This window comes from Cervus canadensis, chromosome 4, assembly GCF_019320065.1.
Source record: "Cervus canadensis isolate Bull #8, Minnesota chromosome 4, ASM1932006v1, whole genome shotgun sequence".
In the NCBI taxonomy this organism is placed as follows: Eukaryota; Metazoa; Chordata; class Mammalia; order Artiodactyla; family Cervidae; genus Cervus; species Cervus canadensis.
In genome coordinates this window covers 77,452,659-77,475,276 of record NC_057389.1, presented here as the reverse complement: position 1 = coordinate 77,475,276, position 22,618 = coordinate 77,452,659, and the positions used below count along the sequence as shown (strand labels likewise).

At 35.4% G+C, this 22,618-nt stretch overlaps 1 protein-coding gene across 9 annotated transcripts in view; it reads right to left on the bottom strand.

The window, feature by feature from the left end:
- The window catches only part of CSNK1G3 (casein kinase 1 gamma 3), a 120,234-nt gene that overhangs the window by 25,741 nt on the left and 71,875 nt on the right, over nucleotides 1-22,618 (bottom strand). For 5 of the 9 annotated variants that reach the window (XM_043465917.1, XM_043465916.1, XM_043465914.1 and 2 more), the window contains exons 7-10: nucleotides 15,621-15,706; nucleotides 15,422-15,506; nucleotides 8,749-8,897; nucleotides 3,277-3,369 (exon numbers count right to left, since the gene is read on the bottom strand). In XM_043465917.1, coding sequence (XP_043321852.1) covers nucleotides 3,277-3,369; nucleotides 8,749-8,897; nucleotides 15,422-15,506; nucleotides 15,621-15,706 — 413 coding nt within the window. The remainder of the gene's footprint in view (nucleotides 1-3,276; nucleotides 3,370-8,748; nucleotides 8,898-15,421; nucleotides 15,507-15,620; nucleotides 15,707-22,618) is intronic. The other 4 variants (XM_043465918.1, XM_043465915.1, XM_043465922.1 and 1 more) reach the window with 1 other exon arrangement.

Here is a 22,618-nt window from a genome sequence, read left to right as displayed (position 1 = left end):
GAAAGCACTCCATAAACCGTGAAATGTTCTAAAAAGCCATCCCACTATATTTTCTTACAGTAGAGGTCCCCACTGGTTTTCTGATAAGAAATTACTTCCATCAACGTTTTTAAAAAACATTACTTAAACAGCCACACTTAAGGTCTCAGAAAACTTAAAAAATTTTCTCTTCTTGCTTAGTAGTACCCTGTTTCCGACTGTGAGCATAATACAACAAAACAGAAAAGTTCCTTGAAAAATAAGAACTGCTAAACAGAATACCAAGAGGATATGACAAACAAATTTTTTAAGTGACAATCCTTCATATATGAATCCCTTTGCTTCCTTCATCTATTTTTTTCATCTGGTTCAAATTAAGAGACCTATTTTCATGAAACAGGCTGATAATTCTTGAAGATTTTAGATGACCTGGCAAGCCTGTATGGCAATAACCACAAACTAAATAATAATCTACTAAAAGAACTGAGTAACGGCTTAACAGGGAGCAATTTCTATGTTTCAGGAAAATGTGGACAGTACTAATATCGGGGAAGGAATACAATATTTAAGTTTCTATTGTATGTTTGGTTCTGCACTAGCTGCTTTATATGTGTTATCTCATTTTTGAGACAGAAAGTATTATCCTCATCTTACTGATGAAGACACGAAGACATTAAATACTTCTCTCACATCACTGAAGTAGCAAATAGTACACCTGGTATTCAAACTGAGAGCCGACTACTTTCCCAGTATTAGTACCTAGCTCATCACCGCAATTACATTATGCTCTGAAGACTTCAGGGCTCTTTTCTCTCTTTTTCAACTAAAGTAAGGAAAATCTTGCCACAAAGTGTCAAGTACACTGGGCTATATGCAGACTAAGAAGATCAGTGGCCAGAGTAACCCTTTAGGAGAAAAGATGTTAAAATCAAGTAGACACAGAATAAATGTTTTGGCACTAAGCTTCCTAAATTAAACTGTACCATACAAAACTACATACTCTGTAGCATAAAATATGTCATCAAAACAATTACGACAATTCTCATGTCCCTTCATTAAATCCTCCAAATTTACCACCAGAATTCAGCTGACTTGTAGGTTAAAGTGAAATAAATCAGGTGAGACCATGAGACAGCAGGCAACGTGTGGGAATCGTGGACCCTTTAAGAAGACACCGAAAGCTATGCAACCGCTCCTCAAAATAAACATTTGCATCCACCCAAGACTTCCTGTAAAATTTCAGGATCCCCTGAACTTCAGCAATTGACTCTAAGTTAAAACTGTTTATCTGGGGATATTACAAAGGTTTCAGACATTTAAAGAATTAACCTTTCTTCTTTTGGGATTATGAACTGTGGGTTTATCACACAACTTAAGCTGTTTACTGCAGCACAGATAGTTAAGAAATTTTTTCTAGATATACAATGTTCTATCATGATAAGAATCTATATATCTAGGTTGCAAATTCAATATATAAGCTATGCTAAAGGATTTCCTGGAAAAAAAAAAAAATTGACTCCCTACATTTATTGCAAGAAGGACTACATCAACAGAATATGGTTCCCACCCTCAGTGAGCTAGCAATCAGGCTAGCAAGACATATCTGAAACAGGTAGAAAGTTAAAATTTTAAAATATTTAAATTTATTTCAAGAATAATTTAATTCAACAATAAAAGAAGAGTTTCATTTATTACAATACCTAATAGCTCAAGTGGAGATACTCACAGAATATGAATTACTGGTCTTGTTCCACATACATTTGAGAAATTAACTGATTTATAAAACACATACTCCAAGTCTTCACTTCTCCCATTTGTTTCTATACACAGCATCTTATCAGAGTACTCAAGCTACCAATGTCTTTTAATTTATACCAGAAGTAATTTATACATAAGACCCTTTACTGCCCAGTTTTTCTAAGGCAAAATTATAAAACTAAACTTTTTAAAATTGTCTATACTTTAAAGCATAAAATTATAAATACTTCCTAAATGTAGCATTTTATTTGACTATGATTTTTAGTAAGTTGTGTTTCTTCTTTGACGTCATTTTTTTAACCCTCACCTCAACCCTGATGGAATACAAAAAGGACAGCACACTACCCCTCTCCAAAAAGGGTTATAACCGAAAATTCTGAAGACACTGCTTAATTCGAGGTAACAGCAAAAATCCTGTGTCAAAATGGATTCAGTAAGGTTTCTTTATATAAAAAAGACGAGTGAAAATGCTGCTCAAAAATTCAACAGCTTCCAATTTATCTTACCCAGAAAATACAAACTCTTCAATGAATCTTCTATATCTTGTCTTGAACCTGCTCTCTGCTCCAAACCAACTGCTTATTTCTCCTCAAACATATTCCACATTTTTAAACTTTTGCCTTATATTTTCTGAATGCTCACTCTCTCCAAAATTCTTATTCCTTAGCCTGTCTTTAAAAATTCCATTTATTCTTCATGCTCATCTCAAAAACCACCTTTGCATATAGATCCTACATATTCCAATGATCCTCTATGGCACTTTATTAATGTATCTCCCATGGTACAGCTTATTCTGCATTGTTATGTAGTTATTTGTGAATTTACTGTAATAATGATAACAGGAACACCAGCCACAAGAGTTGAGACTTAATGAATGCTTACTATATGCTAGGAATTAACATGCATATTTCTGTTTTATAGATGAGAACTGAGGCTTTGAGTGAATGAGTAACCTGCCATATCCAGGTCTGATTGATTCCAGAGGTTCAATGAGCTCTTAGCCACTCATTACAAAGTCATTGCTCACAGGTTGTATGTTTTTCCTTACTTCTGCATTTCTGCAACGTGGAGAGCAGTAGCTTTCAAATAACAGAACTCAGTAAATAATTTATTACACTAAACTGGACTACAGTTAGAAAAAACAACTACTATTACAATTCATTCCAACAGGGGTATCCAAATACTTCCATTCCAACAGAACAATATTCTCAAAGTATATACTAACACCACCAATCAGGCTTTGAGATTAAACAATTTTAATGTGAACATTAGGGGAAACAGCCTATGCAATGAAAATATGTGCATTTTTATCCTTAATATGTCTGTATACAGTCTGTTTTATAGAAGAAAAGGATATGTATTTCAATCATTCAATATGTATACATAAGTATGTATACACACATGTGCAAACACATGCACAAATGCACGCACATATAAAGTTGTCATCTGGGCATGATAAAACACCAAATACATTTATAAACAGTGAGAAGGTAACAAAGAAATAAATTAAGACAGCTCATATCTAAAAGGACAGCAAACCTGATTTTTGGATTGTATCTTATCTCTGTGTGGATGTGCTTCTCTGTTTGATGACAGAGCAGGATCTTGCTGAACTGCACCCACTGGAGTAGGCTGTGACACAATAACAATTAGCATCAATGCATTCTATTTCAGAAGGCTTATTTAAAATTATCTAGCACCTTAAAATAATAAAAAAATAATAAAAGATACTATTACATAAAGCCTTAATTAAGAAAAGGTATCTTCCCTAAAATATGTTGCTAAATATACCAAATTAAAGCAAACAAATTATAGCTACTATTTAGAGTAGCTTCAAAATATTTAAATACTTTATCAAGTATTTATTTTTGTATCAACAAAAGACCTTTTAATGTTACCATTACTTTTTAGGTTAATTCTTCTTATGGAAAAAACAAAATGTATTTGCTTATGTCTCTCATTTCCAAAGCCAATAATACATAAACAGAAAAGGTTATTTTACGAAAATTAAGGGAATAATTTTTTAAATAAGCTAATAAAATTGGTTACTGTCAATATTTTAACTCAGAAGAGACTTTTATAAAATTTAAACCTTCAAATATAATTCAAAATTTCATAATAAATGCATTAATCAAAGTATATTCAGGTATGCATTTTAGATACAATATATATTCAAATCACTTTGGAGCTAAGAAAAATACAGATTAAACATTTAAGTAAGCCAACTGTTCAAAAGTACTTGAATCTGAGAGCCTGGCAGTTCCAAATACGGACAAAAATTGGTATCAGTGAACTGAAAGTAAATTTTGTAAGGCATTCTTATTTATTTAAAAAGAAGACTAGTGAGAATAAATATTTGATTTTTTTTAAGTCATCTCTTCAAAGAAAGAACTTAATGTTGTGCTCATTTAAGTAATGACACTCATCCCATAGTCATGATCAAGACAAATTTTGGGGGCAGTTTTTATAGTTAAAAAAACCTAAACTTGCTCTGATACATAAGTATCAGTCTATTGCAAAATAACCTAAAACTGCTAGAATAATTAAAGTATATTCTAAACTTATAAATATCTTGAGCAATGACTAAAGAAAAAACTAGCTCATCTTTTAAAGTAATCACTAGAATACTATATTTTTAAAAAGTATGTTTGATATTAAGAACTAAATCAGAAGTAGAACATTCAAAATAACCCATCACTCTAAAAAGCAGATTCCAAATTCTCTATTTTTACAAAACTCAAAGAATGAATCCTTTATAAATTATTTATTCTCAATCCTAAAATGTATATGGAACCACAAAGATCCTGTCCAGCAATCTTGAGAAAAAAGAACAAATCTGGAGGTATAACACTCCCTGACTTCAGACTATACTACAAAGTTACAGTAATTAAATCAGCACAGTACTGGCGTTAAAAACAGACACATATGTCGACAGAAAAGAGAGCTCAGAAATAAACCCACATATGTACGGTCAATTAACCTAATTAATCTATGGCAGAGGAAGCAAGAATATACAAGCAAGAAAAGACAGTCTCTTCAATAAGTGGTGCTGAAAAACTGGACAGCTGTGTGTAAAAGAATGAGATCAGAACATATCCTAATACCACACACAAAAACACACTCAAAATGGATTGAAGACCTTTATGTATGAAACCACAAAATTCCCGGAAGAAAGCAGAAGTGAACACTCTGACTTAAATTGCAGCAATATTTTTTTGGATCTGCCTCTTAAGGTAGAAGAAACAAAAGCAAAACTAAACAAATTAAACTTTAAAGCTTTGGCAAAGCAAAGAAAACCATCAACAAAATGAAAAGACAACCTACTGAATATATTTGCAAATGATATGACCGACAAGAGGTTAATATTCAAAATTTATGAACCGCTCATACAGTACCAAAAAAAACCAACAAAGCAGAAGATGTGAATAGATAGTTTTCCAGAGAAAACATACAGATGGCTAAGATACATGAAAAAATGTTCAACATTACTAATCATCAGAGAAATTAAAATCAAAACCATAATGAGACATCATTTCACACTTCTCAGAATAGCCATTATTAAAAAGACACAAAATAACAACTGTTGGTGAGGATATGGATAAAATGGAACCCTTGTGCACTACTGGTGGAAATTTAAATTAGTACAGCCACTGTGGTAAACATTATGAAGATTCCTCAAAAGACTAGAAGTATAACTACAATATGATCCAGCATTACACTGCTGGGTATATATCCAAAGAAAATGAAAAAGTAATTCAAAAGGTTTACGCACCTCAATGTTCAAAACAGCATTATATACAATAGCCAAGATACGGAAGCAACCTAAGTGCCCATCAGCAGATGAATGGACAAAGAAGTATGGAGGGGAGCTTCCCTGGTCACTCAGTGGTAAAGAGTCCGCCTGCTAATGCAGGAGACGTGGGTTCAATCCCTGATCCGGAAGATCCCACACGCCTTGAGGCAACTAACCTGAGTGCTACAACTACTGAGCCTGTGCTCTGGAGCCCAGGTGCCACAACGACGGAAGCCCAAAGCCCTGGGGCCATGCTCCACAACAAGAAAAACCACTGCAGTGAGAAGCCCACACACTGCAACCAGAGACAGCCCCTGCTCTCTGCAACTAGAGAAAAGCCTGTGCAGCAACGAAGACCCAAAACAGCCCAAGGTAAAAGGATAAAGAAACAAACATTTTAGAAAGGAACGTTACGGAAGAATTATGAACGGAGGTTCGTGACATTGTGCAGGAGGCAGGGATCAAGATCATCCCCAAGAAAAACAAATACAAAACGTAAAATGATTGGCTGAGGAGGCCTTATGAACAGTTGTGAAAAGAAGAGAAGAGAAAAGCAAAGAAAAGGAAAGATATACTCATTTGAATGCAGAGTTCCAAAGAATAGCAAGGAGAGATAAGAAAGCCTTCCTCTGGGACTTCCTTGGTGGCCCAGTGGTTAAGAATCTGCCTGCCAAGGCAGGGGACACAGGTTCGATCCCTGGTTCGGGAAGATCCCACATGCTGTGGAGCAACTAAGCCTGTTCACCGCAGCTACTGAGCCCGAGTGCCCCAGAACCCGTGCTCCACAGCCAGAGAAGTCACCACACCCTGAGACTGCAGAGTGGCCCCCGCTTGCCTAACTCGAGAAAGCCTGTGCATAACGAGCAAGACCCAGTGCAGTTAGAAGTAAATAAACAAATAAATAAAATTTAAAAAAAAAAAAAAAGAAAGCCTTCCTCATGATCAATGCAAAGAAACAAAAGAAAACAATAGAATGGGAAAGACTAGAGACCTCTTCAAGACACTCAGAGATACCAAGGGACCATTTCACGCCAAGATGGGCACAATAAAGGACAGAAATGGTATGGACCTAACAGAATCAGAAGATATTAAGAAAAGATGGCAAGAATACACAGAGGAACTATACAAAAAAGATCCTGTTGACCCAGATAATCACGATGGTATGCTCACTCACCTAGACCCAGACATCCTGGAATGCGAAGTCAAGGGGGCCTTAGGAAGCATCACCATGAACAAAGTTAGTGGAGGTGATGGAATTCCAGTTGAGTTATTTCAAGTCCTAAAAGATGAAGCTGTGAAAGTGCTGCACGCAATATGCTAGCAAATTCGGAAAACTCAGCAGTGGCTACAGGACTGGAAAAGGTCAGCTTTCATTCCAATCCCCAAAAAAGGCAATGCCGAAGAATGCTTAAACTACGGCACAATTGCACTCATCTCACATGCTAGCAAAGTAATGCTCAAAATTCTCCAAGCCAGGCTTCAACAGTGTGTGAACCGTGAACTTCCAGATGTTCAAGGTGGATTTAGAAAAGGCAGAGGAGATCAAATTGCCAAAATCCACTGGATCATCGAAAAAGCGAGAGAGTTCCAGAAAAACATCTACTTCTGCTTTATTGACTACGCCAAAGCCTTTGATTGTGTGGATCACAACAAACTGGAAAATTCTTAAAGAGATGGGAATATAAGACCACCTGACCTGCCTCTTGAGAAACCTGTATGCAGGTCAGGAAGCAACAGTTAAAACTGGACATGGAAGAGCAGACTGGTTCCAAATCAGGAAAGGAGTATATCAGGCTGTATACTGTCACCCTACTTATTTAACTCATATGCAGAGTACATCATGAGAAATGCTCGGCTGGATGAAGCACAAGCTGGAAACAAGATTGCTGGGAGAAATAACAATAACCTCAGATATTCAGATGACACCACCCTTATGGCAGAAAGCAAAGAAGAACTAAAGAGCCTCTTCATGAAAGTGAAAGAGGAGAGTGAAAAAGTTGGCTTAAAACTCAACATTCAGAAAACTAAGATCGTGGCATCTGGCCCCATCATTTCATGGCAAACAGATGGGCAACAGTGGAAACAGCGAGACACTTTCCTTTTTAGGGGCTCCAAAATCACTGCAGATGGAGACTGCAGCCATGAAACTAAAAGATGCTTACTCCTTGGAAGAAAAGTTATGACCAACTTAGACAGCATACTAAAAAGCAGAGACATTACTTTGCCAACAAAGGTCCATTTAGACAAAGCTATGGTTTTTCCAGTAGTCATGTATGGATGTGAGAGTTGGACTATAAAGGAAGTTGAGCACCGAAGAATTGATGGTTTTGAACTGTGGTGTTGGAGAAGACTTGGAGAGTCCCTTGGACTGCAAGGAGATCCAACCAGTCCATCCTAAAGGAAATCAGTCCTGAATATTCATTGGAAGGACTGATGTTGAAGCTGAACTCCAATACTTTGGCCACCTGATGCGAAGAACTGACTCATTTGAAAAGACCCTGAGGCTGGGAAAGATTGAAGGTGGGAGAAGGGGATGACAGAGGATGAATGGTTGGATGGCATCACCAACTCAACGGACATAAGTCTGAGTAAACTCTGAGAGTTAGTGATGGACAGGGAAGCCTGGCATGCGGCAGTCCATGAGGTCGCAAAGAGTTGGACACGACTGAGCGACTGAACTAGACTATATGATAAAATATTACTCAGCCATAAAAAAGAATGGAATTCTGCCATTTGCAACAATGTGACTGGAACTATAGAGTATTATGCTTAGGAGAAATATACTCTTGTTATCATTAATATGTGGAGCCTAAAAAATAGAACAAACAAGTGAATATAACAAAAAAGGAACAGACTTAAAAATATAGAGAACAATCTTGTGGTTACCAGTGAGGAGAAAAAACCAAGGAGGGGCAAGACAAGAGTAGGGGATTGAGAGACACAAACTGCCATCTATAAAATAAATTAGCAAAAAGGATATACTGTACAGCACAGAAAAGTATAGATATTATTCTGTAATAACTTAAAATGGAGCATAATCTATAAAAATATTAAATCACTACGATGTTCACCTAAAACTTGTACTGTAAATCAACTATACTTCAAAATAAAAAATTATTTGTTCTCAATTCTTTTCAAATAAAGGATCTGTACTATGAAAATGAAGCTAAGTACTACAAATTATCTTTTGTTTTTCTTATACAGCCTGGAGTACTCACCAACTGTTTACCAATCCAGTCATATTCATAATCAAACATATATCCTTTTCGATCAAACAAGTCAGTAAAAAGTTTTCTTAGGTAGTCATAATCTGGTTTTTCAAAAAAATCTAGCCTTCTTACATAACGAAGATACGTTGCCATTTCTTCTAGAAAGAAAATAAAAATTACTCTGATTAAACTTTTCTATATACATTTTAATAGTAAAATTATAAATAGCTAAAAGGACAAGTGTTATAAGAACACATGAAAACGTAACAAGATTCTACTATCAGTGAAAATGTTATGAACTTAATAACAATGAAATTAAAAGGGTGAAAAGAAGGGAGGAAAGGAAACAGACAAAAGAAAAACCTGAGATTAAACAAGTATTATTTTTGCTTCAGTAGAAAAGGCTGAAGATTTTTTTAAGTAATATTTTTAATAGAAACCTTGGATAGCACTGAAGGTTGAAATAGGAAGTTCAACAATGCATAATCATTTAATCACAAAACACCATACTCAGCTCATACTGTTAATACTGATGGGAGCCGATTTATACATGAAAGCATTTGCACTAGTTTGCTGGATTTCCTTCACAATCTGTGACACACACTAACTGACCAAAAGAGGATTCAAATACTTAACCTAGGCTAAATGGTATTCTACCCAACGAACCTAGCAACATCGAGCTAAAACAGATTCAGAAGAACAGTTTAATTATTCTCTTAATTTCTGGTCATAAAAGTTAAATTATTTGGTAATACATAAACCTTTGAATGGTATTATAATTCCCAAATGCATTAGAGATATGTATGTTTCAAAAGGTCATCTTTTCCAGAAGCAAAAGAAAGAAAAAGTCATAAAAATCAACAAGCAAAATGGTGATCAGTAAAACAGAGTTTCATCATGTGAGCACTGTAATAAGAGATGGTAGGTTATACCTAGCTGATCCAATTTATTCATGGCAGCTGATAAGAACAGGGTAACCCACAGCCTAAGAGGCGTGAAAGTAACACCAACCCAATTACATGGTGACTCTCCCAATATTCTACTTTCCAGCTAATCAGCTAATTACTTTGGCACTCCCATTTTTCCTGCAGAAATTTGTACAAGCTTCTTAATGCAGAGCCAATCTGCCTACCACTAAACTGTTTGGTACTATATTATCAAGTGATTTTTTTTTTTAATCTTTCAGTTCTAGATGTGATAGCTAGAAAACAAAACATATAATTAAAGTTTGCTATCAATGAATAAAAAAAGCAAACTTTAAAAAGGGCTACCTGAGATTATGCTGCTGATACTTTTATAGTAATAATGCCAGCACTATACAAGAGAACCTGCAAATACTGAAGTGAGATATTAGGTTGACGAAAAAGTAACTGCGGTTCTGTACGGTTGAACACTGCCATTTGATGTTGGAATACATTCTTAAATAAGTATGGTTATACATCATTTTAATGCACATTTCTCACTTTATTCTTTTTTGCTAATGACTAATTACTTGCTTTTTACTGTATACATATTTTAGACTACAGAAATTATGTTAGACAAAAAGCCAATTCAAGTGATTTTCTTATTTAAGTTCAAATTGGGTCATAGGCAGTGGAGACAACTCGCAACATTGACAACACATTTGGCGTTGGAAATACTAACAAAAACATACACCATGGTGGTGGTTCCAGAAGTTTTGCAAAGGAGACGAGAACCTTGAAGACGAGGAGCCCAGTGGCCGGCCATCAGAAGTTGACAACAAACAATTGAGAGCACCATCGAAGCTGATCGTCTTACAACTGACACGACAAACTGCCAAAAACCTCAAGGTCGACCATTCTATGGTCATTCAGCACTTGAAGCAAATTGGAAAGCTGAAAAAGCTCAATAAGTGGGTGTCTCATGAGCCAACCACAAGTCAAAAAAATCACTGTTTTAAAGGGCTGTCTTCTCTTATTCTACAACAACAAACCATTTCTCGATCAAATTGTAACATGTGATGAAAAGTGGATTTTATATGACAACCAGCTCAGTGGCTGGACCAAGACGAAGCTTCAAAGCACTTCTCAAAGCCAAACTTGCACCAAAAAAAGCTCAGTCACTGGCTGGTGGTCTGATGCTGGCTGGTCTGTTACACTGTAGGCTTTCTGAACCCTGGCAAAACCATTACATCTGAGAAGTATGCTCAGCAAACGGATGTACTGAAAACTGAAATGCCTGCAGCCAGCACTGGTCAATAAAAATGGCTCAATTCTTCTCCATAACAATGCCTGACTGCACGTTGTACAACAAACGCTTCAAAGGTTCAAAGAACTGGGCTGAGAAGCTTTGCCGCATCTGCTATATCCACCTGACCTCTTGCCAGCTGACAACCGCTTCTTTAAGCGTCTCGATGACTTTCTGCAGGGAAAATGCTTCCACAATCAGCAGGAGGCAGAAAATGCTTTCCAAGACTTCATCAAATCTGGAAGCATGGGTTTTTATGCTACAGAAATAAACTGAATTCTCTCTCGTGGGCAAAATTGTGTTGTCTGTAATGGTTCCTATTTTGATTAAAAAATATGTGTCAGAGCCTAGTTATAATGATTTAAAATTCATGGTCTGAAACCACAATTACTTTTGCAGCAACCTAACATAAGCTCCATCTTCTACCTTCAAGTTTGGTTCTCATTTACTGTTATTGCATAAATCACAATCCCCTTCATGGATCACAGCCTTGTCACGGCAGAGGGGCTTGCGTAACTCAAAGAAGCTATGAACCATGCCATGCCAGGCCACCCAAGACGGATGGGTCATGGTGACGAGTTCTCACAAAACGTGGTCCAACGGAAAAGGAAATGACAACCCACTCCAGTATTCTTGCCTGGAGAATCCCATGAACTATATGAAAAGGGAAAGATATATGATGCCAGAAGATGAGCCCTCCAAATCTGAAGGTGCCCAATATGCTACCGGGGAAGAGCAGAGGGCAATTACTAATAGCTCCAGAAAGAATGAAGCAGCTGCACCAAAGTGGAAACGATGCTCAGTTACGGTTCTGTCTGCTGGTGAAAGTAAAGTAGATGCTGTAAAGAATAATACTGTAGCTAGGACACTGAAGTAACCTAGATGTCCATCGGCAGACAAATGGATAAGGAAGCTGTGGTACGTATACACAATGGAATATTACTCAGCTATAAAAAAAGGACACGTGAGTCAATCCTAATGAGGTGGATGAAACTGGAGCCTATTATATAGAGCAAAGTAAGTCAGAAAGAGAAACACCAATATATTATTCTAATGCATGTATATGAAATTTAGAAAGATGGCAATGATGACCCCATATGCAAGACAGCAAAAGAGACACAGATGTAAAGAAAAAACTTTTGGACTCTGTGGGAGAAGGCGAGGGTGGGACAATTTGAGAGAATAGCATTGAAACGTGTATATTACCATATGAAAAATAGATGACCAGTTCAAGTTCAATGCATAAAGCAGGGCACTCAATGCTGGTGCTCTGGGACAACCCAGGGAGATGGGGTGCAGGGGGAGGTGGGGCAGGGGATTCAGGATGGGGGACACATGTACACCCATGACTGATTCATGTCAATGTATGGCAAAAACCACCACAATATTGTAAAGTAATTAGCCTCCAATTAAATAAATTAAAAAAAAAAAAAAAAGAGCAATGCTGCATAGGAACCTGGAATGTTAGGTCCATAAATCAAGGTAAACTGGACATGGTCAAGTAGGAGATCAAGAGTGAATATCAACATTTTAGCAATCAGTGAACTAAAATAGACAATAATTGGGTGAATTTAATTCAGATGGCCATTGTATCAACTACTGTGGGCAAGAATCCCTTAGAAGAAATGAAGTAGTCCTCATAGTCAACAAAAGAGTCTGAAATGCAGTATCTGGGTGCAATCTCAAAAATGACAGAATGATCCTGGTTTATCTCCAAGGCAAACCATTCAACATCTCAATAATTAAGTCTATACTCCAACCACTGATATGGAAGAAGCTGAAGCTGACTGGTTCTATGAAGATCAACAACACCTTCTAGAACTAACACCAAAAACAGATGTCCTTTTCATAATTAGGCTGTGTGTATGTGTGCTCAGTCGTGTCTGACTCTTTGCAAGTCCACCCCAAGGACTGTAGCCTGCCAGGCTCCTCTGTTCATGGGATTTCTCAGGCAAGAATACTGGAGCGGGTTGCCATTTCCTTCTCCAGGGGATCTTCACAAGCCAGGGAAAGAACCCATGTCTCTTGAGTCTCCTACATTGGCAGGTGTGTTCTTTACCACTAGTGCCACTTGGAAAGCCCTTCATAATCTCAGGAACTGGAATGCAAAAGAAGAAAGTCAAGCGTTACCCACAATAATAGGCAATTTTGGCCTTGGAATACAAAATGAAGTTGGGCAAAGATTAAAAGAATTTTGTCAAGGGAACACATTTAGTCATAGCAAACACCTTTTCCAACACAAGAGACGACTCTACATATGGACATCACCAAATGATCAACACCAAAATCAGACTGATTATATTCTCTGCAGCTGAAGACAGAGAAGCTCTATACCAGTAGCAAAAACAAGACCTGGAGCTGACTGTGGCTCAGATCATTAGCTTCTTATTGCAAAATTCAGGCTTAAATTGAAGAAAGAAGGGGAAACCACTAGACCTAAAGCAAATTCCTTATGATTATACAATGGAGACGAAGCATAGATTCAAGGTATTAGATTTACTAGAGAGAGTACCTGAAGAACTATGGATTGAGGTTTATAACACTGTACAGGAAACAGTGACTGAAACCATCCCAAAGAAAAATAAATGCAAGGAAACAAAGTGGTTGTCTGAGGAGGCTTAGGAAGCTAAGGAAAGCAGAGAAGTGAAAGGCAAGGGATAAAGGGGAAGATATACCCAACTGAATGCTAGCAAGGCTATGCTCAAAATCTTTCAAGCAAGGCTTCAGAAGTATGTAAACCAAGAACTTCCAGAAGTACAAGCTGGGTTTAGAAAAGGCAGAGGAACCAGAAATCAAGTTGCCAACACCTGCTGGATCATGGAGAAAGCAAGGGACTCCCAGAAAAGTATCTACTTCTGCTTTAGCCTTTGCCTGTGCAGATCACAACAAACTGTGGAAAACTGTTACAGAGATGGGAATACCAGACCACCTTAACCTGTCCCCTGAGAAAACCATATGTGGGTCAAGAAGCAACAGTTAGAACTGGACAGGAAACACTGGACTGGTTCAAAATTGAGAAAGGAGGATGACAAGGCTGAATAGCGTCACCCTGCTTATTTAAATTCCATGCAGAGCACATCATGCAAATGCCAGGCTGGATGAATCACAAGCTGGAATCAAGACTGCCAGGAGAAAGATCTACAACCTCAGCTGTGCAGATGATAACCACTCTAACAGCACAAAGTGAAGAGGAACTAAAGAGCCTGTGAGGAGGGTGTGAGATCAGAATGAAAAAGCTGTCTTAAAACGCAACATGCAAAAAACTAACGTCATGGCATCCAGTCGCATCACTTCATGTCCAATAGAACGGGAAAAAGTAGAAGCAGTGGCAGATTTTCTTTTCTTGGGCTCCAGAATCACTGTGGACAGTGACTGCAGCCATGAAATTAAAAGACATGTGCTCCTCGGAAGGAAAGCTATAACAAACCTAGCAGCTTATTAAAAAGATGAGACATCACTTTGCTGACAAAGGTCCATACGGTCAAAAACATATGGTTTTTCCAGTAGTTATGTATGGATGTGAGAGTTGGACCATAAAGAAGGCTAAGTGTCAAAGAACTGATACTTTCGAACTGTGGCAGTGGTGAAGACTCTTGAGAGTACCGTGGATTGCAAGGAGACCAAAACAATCAATCCTAAACGAAAGCAACCCTGTTTATGCACTGGAGCTAAAGCTCTATATGTGGCCAACAGACGCAAAGAGCCGACTCACTGGAAAAGACCGGGATGCTGGGAAACATTGAAGGCAAGAGGAGAAGGGGGCGGCAGAGGATGAGATGGTTGGAAAGCATCACTGATACAATGGACATGAATGTGAACAAACTCCAGGACGTCGTGGGAAACAGAGGAGCTTGGTATGCTACAATCCAATGGGTCGCAAAGAGTCGGAGATGACTTAGGGACTGAACAGCAACAACATATTATAACAGGTATTTTAACACATTACGGACACATTACTCTTATCCATTAATTAATTTAGAAATCTTAAGTAAATTTTTGTTGATTTCATGTGAGTTGCCAAAAAGCTACATGAGAGCAAAACTATCTTCATAAAATCAAAAATTAGCCTAAAAGTAGTAAGGTTAGTAGATTTTGCTGTTGGAAAACTAGACTACATCATATATCATATACCTCCTTTAAGATTGATACTGAGACTCAAATGACTAATACTGGACACCAAAAGTTTACAGTCGGTATTTCTGAGCAAATATTTCAACTTATTCAAAGTATGCTATTGAAGAAAATATTACTTTAGCTGGTACTGGTCAACACTGTTAGGATTTTTTTCCATTAATATCATCTTACAAAGCAAATACATAAATTGCCCCTGTGGTCTGTGTATCAAATGCTGACATCTTTTGAGTCGTATTTTTTAAGCATGAAAAAAGTACTTCTAAACTTAAGTAATGACGATTAACACTTACAGTTTTCTGTGTATAATAAGCACATGTATCAGTACAGCATTATTCATTACCTGGAAAATTTTCACATAACACTTCTATTGGTGTGGCTCGTTTTGTATCTCCAATTTTCTGATACCTCTCTTTTAATGTGTCAGCCTAAAACAAAGAAAAAACTCTTGAGAAGTAATTTTAAAATTAAATACTTGGAAAAAAGTATCTTAATAGATTAATAACTTATTAAATTCAATAAAGAAACACAAAAACAATTACCTTTAAACCTTGCCAAGGAAGACTCCCTCTCAGAAAATACATGAACATGTGACCTAAAGCTTCTAAGTCATCTCTTCTACTTTGTTCTGAAATATAAAAGAAACATAAATTTAATTTTCCTTTCCCAGTAAAGGATGCAAGAATGGAAAAATAATTTTGTCCTTACATGTAAATTAATTCCTGATAATTTCTCAAAGTTCAGCATATAAAATACAAATCTAATCATGTCTAAACAATAATGGGTTTACAGTAAAATTATCATGCACTTAAAAAACATGCCACTATGATTTTTCTACATGCTACTGGAGATTTATTTCTTTCCTTAAATATTAATATCTATTCCTACAAATAAGGTAAGGAGGAAAGGGTTCCATGATGAAAAACAGAGTCACTGTGTACTACAGCTCCATTTTATAAGATTTAGAATATAACATATTAAAAATTTTGAAAATACGTAGAACTAACAATGTTTAACTTTCTTTAGTTCTCTATTTCCTAAACTTAAATGAGCACAAAAATTCCATCCCACATACCATACTCTCCATTAGTATTAAATACCATTAATACATTGCACAATATGTTTTTAAAAGCACTCGCGTTTGACGCATTCCAATGGTAGTAACTCGAGTCTCTGGCAGCACCAAAAATATGCTACCAGAACAAATTGCCACTTTCAAGTTTCTATTGTTCTAGTAACAAAATGTTGTATAGCATATAACTGAATGATATAATAACAGACCAAGACTCAGGGAGGTACTTACAAATATTTGCTGAGTGAACATTTGTTTTTTTTTTTCAATTTTTTTTGTCACTTGAGCTAAATGCTTAATTTTTGTTAGTATTTTAAAATAATACAAAAATGTTAACAGTAAGAGGAGATAATAATAGTTTAATAAGAGGATGTTCATGTGCAAGATGTTTCATCCAAATGAACACTAAGACTATCCAAGCAGTACTAAATGCTTTAGGAAAAGCAAACCTTTCAAAGGACGAATCTGAACTAGAGTAAAAGGGTAAAAAATGTTTTAATTTTTACTATGCAACCTTAGAATATTCTGTAATTGTCTTCTGAAACACCTGTTACAGTTTTAGTAAATATGTTTGTGTTTTTATTTAATCAACATCTATCCTCTCACCTTACAACATCACAGGAGAACAGAGGTCTCTGGCTCAACAGCCTCAGGGCCTTATCGTAATGGCTGCCACAAAACAGGCAATCAAGGCATACTACTTAAATATATAAGTGACTATATAAAAATATACTAGATTTGTCCCTATTAAATCTAGAGTATGTCTCTTTTCTATAACTATAGGGAAATATCTAGAAGAATAGGAATCAAATCATTAGTAATTAGGGATATGAAACTGGGGGACTAGAAAGGGTATTTCAACGGCTTACTTCATATGTTAAAAAATGTGATATAATGGGGATTTTTCCTTATATTTCATATTTTAACAATGTAAGCATATTTTATTTTTAAAAAAGCAAACTTTCAAAATAAGTAATATAGACTTAAAATTCTTCTAAAACCGATTAATGAAAGCAGGATATGAATAACATGAAAAAAGTCCAGTAATGACTTTTATAACTAAAATTTCACTTTACTAGACCCGAGGAGTCTTAAAGAATGAGAAGTCACAGAAAGAAAAAAAATACTATTTCTGAAGTCCCACTGAGAATCAGAATCACCTCTGAAGCTCTTAAGAATGTCAGATGAGTATAGCTAAGGCTGGATGTTGATTCTTTGGGTACGACATAGAGTAGAAGAATGTTTACTTAAAGTTTAGCAGATGATTCTGAAGTATAACCCGATTTGATAAGCACTAAAAACAAACTTCTTTTACTTATGTCTAATTTTACATATAATAAAATATACTTATTAAAGGGTACAGTTTGATAAATATTGGCCACACATACATATAAGTACTACCACAATCAATAAGTATTTCCAACCCTCCAAAAGATTCCCTTTTACGCCTTACCTGCTATGCTCCCCCTCCCCTGGCCTCAACCACGCACATGTTTTCTGTTACACTATAGAAGATTTGACTTTTTATAGAGTTTCACATGCATAGGATCATACAGTATGGACCATTGTGTCCAGATTATTTTGCTTTACTCCTGTTGCTGTAAGCTTTAATTAGGACCTCATTACTTTTTATTGCCAAAATCATTTATCTATTCGGCTACTGATGGTACCTTTGACTAACTTCCAGTTTTGAGTTATTGTAAATAAGGCCGTTAGGATCATTCTTGTGTAAGTCTTTGTGTGGACATATGTTTCCATTTCTCTCACATATCCAGGAGTGGGATTACTCCATTATATGGAAAGTGTAGGTTTGACTTTATAAGAAACTTACGCACTGTTTTCCAAAGGGTTTGTCCCATTTTATATTTCCACAAGCAATACATGAGACTTCAAGCTGCTCCAGAACCTATCATTCAGTATGGTCAATCTTTCATATTTAGCCACGCTAATGGCCATGAAGTATTACCTCACTGCGATTTGAGTTTCACTGATGACAACATTCTGAACATTGTTTCACATTGTTACTGGTCATTCACATATCTTTTTGTGACACGTTGAGATACTGTACCCATGTTTAAAAAAATTACATTATTTGTCTTATAATAAATCTTAAAGAGTTGTTTGTGTATTTTGGATGTAAGTCACTTTCAGATACAAGCTTTGCAAATACTTTCCCCCACACTGTAGCATGTTTTTTTCATTTGCTTAACAGTATCCTTCAAAGAACAGCAGTTTATATTTAGATGAAACCCAATTTATTGGACGTGTTTGTTGTTGTTTTATTGCTTATGCTTTTTTATGTCTTAACTAGAACATCTTTGACTACCCTAAGGTCACAAAGATTTTCTATTTTTCCTTCAAGAAATTCTATAGTTTTGGTTCTAACATTTAAATCTGTGAATCATTTGAAGTATTTTTCTCCTGTTTGCTTTTGTTGTAAGGGTTTAGATTCATTTTTTTCAATACTGATGCCCAGTTATTCTCACAAAGTTTCTTGAGAAGGCTGTCTTTTCCCCTTGGGTAACTTTTGCACTATCCTCAAAAATCAATTAAGCATCCATGTATGGGTCCATTTCAGAACTGTATTATGATTCAATTACCTATGTCTATACCAACACCACCCAAAATAAGTAAAAGAAAAGAATAATGATAAATTAGAAAACCAATAATGAGAAAATGGACAACCAGTAGAGAAAAACACTGAAATCAAAAGCTGGTTATTTGAAAAGTTGAATAAAATTAATCCTCTCATTAGGATAAAGGAAAGAACACAAATTACTATTATCTGGGGGCATCAGGACAGATCCTACAGACAGTAAAAGGATGATAAAGGAATGTTACAAACTAACATTAAGCCAATACATCCAACAACTTAGATGAAATGGACAAGTATTTTGAAAGCTATAAATTACCAAAATTACCTCAAGAAGAAGACAGCTTTATATTAAACAAAATTTAATTTATAATCTATAATCTCCAAATATAACTATGGGCCCAGAAATTATCACTAGTAAATTCAATAGAATTTACTAGAATTTACTAGAAACATTTAAGGAACAATACCATTTCTACACAAACTCTTTCAGAAAATAGAAGAGAAGGAAACCCCTCCCAACTTAATTCACTATCCCGTTACGAAAGCCAGACAAAGGCATAAACAAGCAAAGAAAACTACAGGAAATACCTTTCGTTTACACAGATGCAAAATCCTTAAAAAGAAAGTAAACCATGATGAAGTAGGGGTCATCCTATGACCTGAAGGTTGGTTTAACTTTCAAAAACCAATTGATATAATTATCCAACATTAAAAGAAGATATGAATCATAAGAACATCTCAAAAAATACAGAAAAAGTATTTGAGAAAAGCTAACATGCATTTATGATTAAAAAATTCTCAAATAAAAAAAGAAGGAAACTTCTTCATATTAAAAAAGGACCTCTATGAAAAAAACAAAAATTCTTATATGAGGAAAAGGCATCCCTAAGATCCAGAACAAAGCAAGGATGTTCACTCACATTTTCTATTATTCGATATTGTACTAGAAGTTCCTGTCAGTACAACAAAAGAAAGAGAAAAAATTGAAAGATATCCAGATTGTAACTGAAGAAGTGAAACTATTTTTCTCTTTCTTTCTACATATGACCACATATGTAGAAAATCCTAAGTAACCCAGACACAAAAAAAGGTGTTAGGACTAGTAAATGAGTTCTAGCAAGGATATATGATACAAGGTCAGTATATAAAAATTAACTGTATTCCTATACTAGAAATGAACAATCAGAAAATGAATGTGAACAGTAATAAAATTTCCAATAGCATCAGAAAACATGAAACGTGGGGATAAATTTATCAAAATACTACAAAGTATTGCTTGTATTAATTATAGTATATGGTTTTAAAGACTAAATGCTAAGTGATACATAAAAACAGTGGGCCCACCATATCTATGGGTTTTGCCTCTGCGGATTCAACCAACCATGGACTGAAATATCTGTAAAAAATAATTCCAGAAAGTTCCAAAAAGCAAAACTTCAACTTTCCAAGGGTTGGCAACTATTTACAAAGCATTTACATTGTATTAGTTATTATAAATAATCAAGAGATGATTTAAAGTATATGGGAGAATGTGTGTAGGTTATATGCAAATACTATGCAATTTTATACTAAGGGCTTGAGCATCCTTGGGTTTTGGCATCCTCAGGGTCCTGGAGCCAATTTGTGGATACCAAGGGACAAGTATACTGAGCCCTACAGTAGGATTTTTACTAAGGAGAGGAACTGGTCATAAAGGCAATTCTCCACTGAATTCAATCCAAGGGGAGGTTTAGTTATCACAGTGACAATAAGTCAAGATCATAAGGTGATCTTGCCTACATGCTTGTCTCACAGAATAGTCTCATAACCTACAGAGTATTTAAAAATTCAAACCATAAATAGGAGCTATTAAAATAAACCTATTACCGAAACTCGGTCTGAAATATTCCTTACTCTGATAATTCCTTTCTTTCTGTTTTATCACCAACTGACAAATGTGAAAATAAATTTCACTGTGCAATAACAGAAGTCATGAAGAGGGCTTTCTCTTTGAAACACAGTAACTAAAGAATACCTCCTCTGGTCTTTAACAGTTGAGTTAGATGAAAAAAAATCTCCCAAAGGTAATTTGGCCCTTATTAAATCTTGTTCACAATCTTTAAATCAGTTAACTACAAAGGATTATTTGAAAATGGATGTTTCTGTCAAAGGCAGAATCTTTATTATAGGAACTCTTGTTTGAGCAACTAAAACATTAAAAAGTGACAATTTTCTTTACAATAGGTACCATTAACAACTTATTGTTATTTTAACAACTTATTGGCCAGAGACATTATTAATATTAATACATCTTCTGTAACCTGAACATTATTGACCAGTTTCAATATTCACTTAACTAACAAATCACTGGCCACAGCTGTTAGTTTCTGCAAAAATCTCCCAGTCAATAATGTGTTAAACAGGTTCTCCAATAAATTTAAAAGTTATGTAAAGAATCAAATTAAAATTCTGCTCTTCGGGAATATATGCATCACATAAAGTAACACAACCGACACATATTACAAGCCTAGTTGTGTCAGTGCTTCATACAGATGATCTTTTAAAATTACAGATATACTCGAAGTGTCAGTAAGCCCCCAATAAAGAAATTAAGGCTCAGAATGATTGTCACTAGCTCAGAACTATGCAGAATTTCAGATCATGTGCCTGTACTTTTTTTCATTTCAGAAGACAAGGTAGAGTCAACCAATTAATCAAACGCTTATTAGAAATCTCTACAATGCTTTTCTATTTAAAAATTCTACTCTTGCAACTCAACATTATTTTCCTCTTTTTAAAACTGACTTATTACCTAGCATTGTTTCCATTGCAACTGAATTTCTATTCAATTTTCAACAGAAAAATACCACCCCAAGATATCAAAAGCTCCACTAAAAGGTAGGAAACTCTCTAATATACGCACATGTATTTCCAAAAATAAATTTATTACTGCATTTCCCTGAAAAAATAAAAAATGAGGCTAAAAACATGTTAAACTAAATACAAGCATGACAAGAGAGCTGAACAACAAAAAAATCTCACCAAAGAAAGTTTATTCTTTATATGTAAAATAAAACCAAAATATAAAAACAAAAATCACTACAAGCAAATAAAGTTTCACTTTATATCTCCTTCTAAAAGGTTTAAAGTTATTTTTCCTTGGCAACTCATAGAAGAAAAAAAACCCAAAACTCTTTCACAAGATTCACTGAGCTTACTCACATTTTTCAGAATCACATAACTGAGTTTCTTAGAAATGAAAACACAAACTCAAAAGAAAAAAGACAAACATAATTATGCAAGACAATTCTCAGCAACAACCCACTAATCCAAATGCCTTATCTAGCAATATCAAAAACTCAGAAAGAAAAAATATGTTTTCTGAGCAATGGAACTCAAAATATGCATACATGTGATTCCACAAAAAGTCCTCTTAAAAATCTTGTCATCTTAATTTAGATATAATTCCAATAAGTTTGGCTATCAGGTTACAAGAAGCAAAACAAAAGATGAGAAAGTGCTGCCAGAAGTAGGTGTACTACATATAATAACAAAAAGTAATCAAAAATATAGTTGATGGGGTAAAAACCTGTTTAAAAAAAAAAACACTGCTTCAAGACCTACACTGTATGGTAGTGGCTAAGGAATAGACAAATAGATCAATGAACAGAATAGAGAGCCCAGAAATAGACTCTCATTAACACAGTCAACTGATCTTTGACAAAGGAGCAAAGGCAGTACAATGGAGCAAAGATAAGTCTTTTTAACAAATGGTGCTAAGACAGCTGAACATTCATATGTAGAAAAATGAATCGAGACACAGAACTTACACTGTTCACTATTCAAATTAACTAAAATAGATAAGAGACCTAAACATGAAACACAAAATTACA